Raw genomic sequence first — 6944 nt, forward strand, 5'->3', positions numbered from 1 at the left:
TTTTTATTGACATATATAAATTTTATACTTTAGACTGCTACAAACTTGATAGGTACTTAAAAAATATATATCCATATGTACTTAAATTAAGTAGTTATTATTTTTTTTTTTAAAATGTTTTAGGTGTATCTATACTTTCTCAACGAGTACCAAATACGGGTAATTACTTAGCATATATGCCACGAATTTTGAAGTAACCATTGATAAACTCTGGTCTTGGGAAACAGTTTCAGCTGCATCAAAAGACTCGAGTTCTCCTAACTTTTCTTTAAGCATTTTGCTATCAAGCACTTATTGGGCAATAATTAAAGAACTAATATGTAAAAAACAATTATTAAAACTTAAACAGGAATGATAGATACATTTTTCGATAAAATTTTTATACTTTAATTTCTTAATTAATGCATTAAAAACACTCTTTAATATTTTTCTTATTTTAATTATTGTACAAAAGATACCTGTGTCTCCATAAATACTTTTAAAAAATAATAAATAATAAAATTACATAATAGTGAGTGGTTATTAAAAATGTATTTTGAAAAAAATTATATTTTGGAAATCACGTTTTCTAATCAATTAATTTTAAAGATTTCAGAGTACAATTATTTCATATTTATTTAACTTACTTGACAGTTATTTACTTTTGTATTGATTATATTTTATTTTCTAAAAGGTAAATATGTTAAATAAATGTGGATACGAAATAAATATATTGTTTTTATATAAAATTATAGATATTTATTTAACTCACTTGACAGTCATTTACTTTTGTATTGATTATATTATATTTTCTAAAAGATAAACATGTAAAATAAATGTAAACACAAAATAAATAAAGATATTGATATATAGTTATAGATGTTTAACTCGATAGTTATTTACTTTTGTATTGATGTTGCATAAATATCTATTTTCTAAAGAGTAAACATGTCAAATAGTATGGGTACATAAAATAAAGATATCATTTCTATATATAGTTATACATGCTAAAAAAAATTGTGTAGATATAATTTTTTTAATGCTGAAATTTGAAAAGATTTTATTAAAAATTACAATAAAATTATAAGAGAATCTGCATATATACTTTTAAATAAATACTTTCTATTTTTTTTAAGCATAATCAAGGTAGATTTAAGCATAGTAAATTAAGCATGATTGGTAAAGTGCATGTTTTCCAAGTGTAAAGCCTACTTCTTCGCTACTTTCTGCTGTTCCTTTTCTGCTTAAAGACAGAAGAGAAGCTTATAAAAGGCCCCTTTGGCTTCACATTTTCATTAGGTCCGATTCCATTGAAACACCTGATTTTGTGATTTTACTAGGCTAAAAAGGTGGATACTCCTTTTCAGCAGCAAGAGTGAAACCTTTTCCTCATCCTGTTGCATGCTACTACTGCACATGCAAGTTTCATTTGTTTCTTTGTGTTTTTTTTCTTCCTAGAGAGAGAGAGATAATCATAAGAGAAAGTAGAAAGAATTAGACAAGCTAGCACCATGTCAGACTCACACCTGATCACTTTCTGTTTTCTTTCTTCCATCCTTGCTCTTGTTGTCATCTTCATTTTCACCAAAACAAAGAAACCAACCCTTAATCTCCCCCCTGGCCAAATGGGGTGGCCCCTTCTCGGTGAAACCTTTGGGTATTTGAAGCCTTTCTCTGCTGTTACACTAGGAGAATTTATGGAGAAGCGCATAGCAAGGTAATTAAATTAAACTCACCCCCAAATGGAAAATTATTAAATAAATAAATAAAATAAGACCACCCAAAATTAAGACTAAAAATGTTCAACATGTGCAGGTATGGTACAATTTACAAGTCACACTTGTTTGGTGATCCAGCCATAGTGTCAGCAGATGCAGGGCTGAATAAGTTCATATTGCAGAACGAAGGGAAGTTGTTTGAGATCAGTTATCCAAATAGTCTTGGGGCAATACTTGGGAAATGGTCTATGTTGGTCTTAGTAGGGGACATGCACAGAGACATGAGGAATATATCACTCAACTTTCTCAGTTATGCGAGGCTCCGAATAAATCTTTTCAAAGATATGGAGAGGCATGCCCTTCAAGTTATAACCTCGTGGAAGCAAAATTCTACATTCTCAGCTCAAGCCGAAGCAAAAAGGGTGACTAACTAACTAATTTTCTTGTCAAAATTTTATTATTCCTAACCAGTATCTTAATCCTACTGTTTAAGGAATCAATCGAGAGAAATTTTTATTGAAAATTATACTAAGTTACATGAGAGCATATATTGTTACACTTTTTGATAAAAACTTTCAAATTTTGATTCCTTAATCATTATTATTAGGATATTTATTAACATTAAGAATTAGTTAAAAGTTGGTTTTCTTAATTTAATTGCAGTTCACCTTCAATGTTATGGCGAAACATCTCATGAGCATGGATCCTGAGAATCTCGAGACAGAGCAATTGAAGAGAGAATATGTCTATTTCATGAAGGGTGCTATATCTCCTGTGCCTTTGAATTTTCCTGGAACAGCATACAGAAAAGCATTAAAGGTAACGATAATAAATCTCTATGTATTTATATCTCATTTTCTCACGATAATTAATTATTGGTACTGAATTTTTAATTTTTATTACTGTAACGCTTCCTTTGTATCTTACAGTCAAGGTCCAACATACTGAAGTTCATAGAGGCGAAAATGGAAGTAAGGGCTAAGAGAATGCAAAAGGGAAACGCAGGTTTGGAGGAAGATGGTGATCTTCTGAATTGGGTTTTGAAGCATTCAAAACTTACAAGTGAGCAAATACTTGACTTGATATTGAGTTTGCTCTTTGCTGGCCATGAAACATCATCGATAGCCATATCTCTGGCTATTTACTTCTTGTCAGGCTGTCCTCGAGCTATACAACAATTAAGGGTAAGCATGTACCATGACGTTACGTGGAATATTTTCTTAGGACAATATAATAATATCGCAACCAATTTTTTTCTTTTTTATTAACTTTACTCCTAACCAATAATTTTTTTTTGGAAAATAATAGGAAGAGCACGTGGAAATAGTCACTTCTAAGAAGCAGACAGGGGAGCTTGAATTGACTTGGGATGATTACAAGAGAATGGAGTTTACTCACTGTGTAAGTCATAGTATATGACGCGATGATAAATAAATTGGGGTTCATCTTTCTGTCCTTTCTTGTCTCTTTTTCTATTATATAATAATAGCAATAACTATTCTATTTTTAAAGTAGTATTACTATATGGGGGTGAAGCACGTTACAACCGATGAAATCTACGTTAATAATAAATTGCTCTTTCTTTGTCTTTGGGAAGGTTGTAAACGAAACACTTCGACTAGGAAATGTTGTGAGGTTCCTTCACAGGAAGGCTATTAAAGATGTTCGGTACAAAGGTAAGAAATAGGCGAATAGAAGAACATATAGTAATAGTATCACTGTGTTTGCTTACATTTTTGGCTAAAAGAAAAGAAAAACGAGAAAGGATTGGCTTAAGTGTTGTAGTGAAAGGAAAAGTTGCCGAAAATCCAACAACTTTTGTGTATTGAAAATGTGTGTTTGTTGTGTTTGAAAGGTTATGACATTCCACGTGGGTGGAAAGTCCTTCCGGTGATTTCAGCGGTGCATATGGATCCTTCACTTTTTGACCAACCCCAGCAATTCAATCCATGGAGATGGCAGGTTAGTTTTAAACATTTATAACCATAGACTCAATGCACGCCTTGCATGATTATCATCCTTCCCTTTTCTTCTTCTTTTCTAAAGACAATGTTTGAATTTGTTAGAAAAAGGGAAAAAAAAAGATTATTAAGCACTAAGAAGAGGTCCCCATCGATCTCTTAGCACTTGAATCCAATTGGTGCTTGCTGTGGATTCCCACATGCAATCACTCCACTCCATGGGATGTGTGGCCCGTGAATGAACAAAATTCAATTGATGACGGGGTTCAGATTTTGCCAAAACAGCTATATATAAGGCATTAGATTAGTTGCCTATAGTCATAGTTTCGGCCAAGACAGCACGGATAACTCATAACAATGACATTTTGGATGATACTTTAATTTTATATTTTATCTTTTATATTATTGTGATAATAGTATTGTTGTGTTTAAAATAATCCATACTTACTAAAATGATGCATATGTGTTCTTAATATAGAGAAATAATAGCGACACTTTGTATATATGTAACTCAATGGATTGACATTATAATTAATTAGGCACTTTTTGTTCACATGTTTAGCAAGAAGTCTGGTGTTTAATTCTCGTATGTGTAAAACACTAAAACTGCTTCGAACTTGCAATAGTGAGATAATCGTGGGCGAGATTAGTAGACCTAGGATACTCTTACTAATAATGTAATAAAAAAAATGTCGTGTCTCTAGTTGTAAACCGAAGTTATAGGTGTTAGCTTCCTTTAGCTTGGTTTTCTAGCTTCCCTTTTAGTAGTACATAACACTTTACATTCGGCGCTTCAGAATCAGGCACTTTACATTCTTTGACGAAGCTGAAAAGAATGCATGATCCTTGTTTGTTGACTTAGTCCTAACTAGATAGTTCTACCAGACTCAGATTCTCTATAATATACAAAATTTGTAGTCCCAAAATAACTCATTTCACGCTCGATGTGAGAAACAATATCATATATTTTCATGGTTCAGTTATATATTAAGCAATCATATTAGCATAATGAATAAAACTTAAAGTACACATTTTAGTAGTCTCAAATAAGAGTGATTAGGTTAATATGAGTAAATTTGATGATGAGATTAGTATAGTAGCTAGAGATGAAGTGTGGTAATGAGGGGAGAAGGATCTTGGGAAGCGTAGGGGTCCCAGTAGATGCGATGAAGGATGATGATGAGGGTACTTTTTGTGCACGTGTGGGGAGGACCCTGTGGTTGCAGATAGTGTGCAAGTGGGGCATTCACATGCACGTGCATGTATGCTTTTTTCCTTTATCAACCTACGCTGCTCTTATCTATCGCCTACTCTGTTCTTACCCTGCTTCATTTATTACTTTCTTTAAACCAAATAATACTAGTAATACTTTTAGCTGTTGTAGGAGGAGTACTAGTTACAATGTCTCTTTGACCTTGTTGACTCAAATATTTTGAAATTAGATAGAAATTTATTTAAAGAGAAGTAAAGCAACCCAAATTTATGTTTATGATCTTAATAATGAGTGTTAAAAAAATTGTTATTTTGTTTTTGTAAATTTTAAATTTTTGAAAACAAATATTCTATTGTCTATAATAATATATAATGAGGATATTTTCTATTTGTGTCCACTTTTTTAAAAATAATTATATTCTTATATTTATATTTAATTTTTTTTGCCAATATATCCATGAATAAAATAGGGGAAAATACATATACAAAATAATAACTAATTTTTAAGAATGTAACTATCAACTTATTAAAAAAATGTTTATTTTTTTATAGAGGTATGAAATGTCTTTTTCATTGCTAGTTTAATGTTACGTAAATACTACTAGTAATATATAGATATAGGAAAATTCCAACCAGTAGTGAAAATTTCGCATTAAAAAAATGTAACAATACACTTGTCTATGTAACTTTAATGTGATTTGTAATTAAAAAAAATTATATACTAATTTCTTAAGATATTGATTAGCAAGATTTTTATATGGGTCAATTTGTGTAAAATAAAAAATGATTTAAATTTTTTTAAAGTATTTTTAAAAAGTAGCTAGAAATTATTTTTTAAGAAAATAAATTTTTTTATTTAAATAATTTATAAAAAAGAACTTAAACTAATATGTTGTATATACCACATCACTAATCACTTTAAGGTAGCATGTGGTGTAATTATAAACATATAAAATGGTTATAGAAAATATTTTTAAAGAAGTTAAAATTTATTAGAACTAAAAGAAATTGAAAAAAAACTTATAAGGACTAAAGTTAAATTTTACAATTAAAAGTTATGTTGGAATGAATTCTCAAAGTTAATTAACCATTCAAATCTCAATGAAAATTATATTTTATTATAAAAAAAAGTATTTATTTTATCATTGATTTATTCATTTTGTTTTTTGTCAAGAATTACAACTTATTACTTTTTGAGTAATTAAATTTTTTTTTACTAGAAGTGAAGCTATCTTTTTCATGGATTGGATAAGTTTAAGAGATCCTGATTCAATGTTAAGCACTTCTTTGTGGCTCATGCTCGTATATCAACTTAGGCCCAATAGTATAAATATTTTGATTATAATATTTATGGTTTGAGAAGGTGCAGGGTAATAATACAAGTGGAAGTTGCCAAAACGCAAGCAATAATAACTTCATGCCATTCGGAGGAGGATCAAGAATGTGTACGGGATCAGACTTAGCAAAACTTGAAATGTCTGTGTTCATGCACCATCTCATCCTTAACTACAACTGGGAACTCGTTGAAGCAGATCAACCTTTTGCATACCCTTTTGTCGATTTCCCCAAAGGTCTACCCATCAAAGTCCAAAACTACAAAAACCCTTCACAAACTCTCTCCTAATACCCTCTAAAGCCTCCTCATTTGGTACAACATTATTAGGTTTCCTATGGTTTAATAAATTAGTTTCTGCTTCTTCTTTTTTTCTTTCTTTTGTTTTTTTAATTTTCGCGCTGTTAGAAGATAAAAAAAACATGTTTGTATCAGTGACATGTTTCCTATATGTAGAAAATGAATAAAAATGTCTTTAGTTTATTCAACGTTTAATGAATTAAAAGTTTATTTGAAGGGTAAAAATGTATTTTGAATTTATATTTGTACTAACTAATAATTGTAATAAAATAATTATAATTAATGTTAAGTTAGTTCTAGTACACCAAAAAAGTTTCACTTTAATTGCATAAAAATTGAAGACAACCAAAGGTAATAAAAAAAAAGTCCCTTACCTCTTGTAGGTCTTTCTAAGACAAAGTTGTGAGGTTCAAATAATTAAATGTCAAAATGTAAAATTAT

The 6944-nt window shown here is 30.1% G+C and overlaps 1 protein-coding gene across 2 annotated transcripts; it reads left to right on the forward strand.

The window, feature by feature from the left end:
• The first annotated feature begins 1231 nt into the window (after nt 1-1231).
• On the forward strand, nt 1232-6698 carry LOC109810494 (cholesterol 22-monohydroxylase CYP90B51). 2 transcript variants are annotated; one of them, XM_020373975.3, is made up of 8 exons: nt 1232-1696; nt 1795-2119; nt 2361-2516; nt 2627-2881; nt 3006-3098; nt 3295-3373; nt 3553-3659; nt 6240-6698. In XM_020373975.3, exons 1-8 carry the CDS (start codon nt 1491-1493, stop codon nt 6492-6494), a joined length of 1476 nt encoding a protein of 491 aa, XP_020229564.1. In that variant the 5' UTR covers nt 1232-1490; the 3' UTR covers nt 6495-6698. The 2 variants fall into 2 exon arrangements, with proteins under 2 accessions (XP_020229564.1, XP_020229563.1); XM_020373974.3 differs by having other exon boundaries at nt 1234-1696; nt 6234-6698.
• Nucleotides 6699-6944: the final 246 nt, after the last annotated feature.

Source organism: Cajanus cajan, chromosome 5 (assembly GCF_000230855.2).
Source record: "Cajanus cajan strain Asha chromosome 5, NIPB_CcT2T_4, whole genome shotgun sequence".
Lineage (NCBI taxonomy): Eukaryota > Viridiplantae > Streptophyta > Magnoliopsida > Fabales > Fabaceae > Cajanus > Cajanus cajan.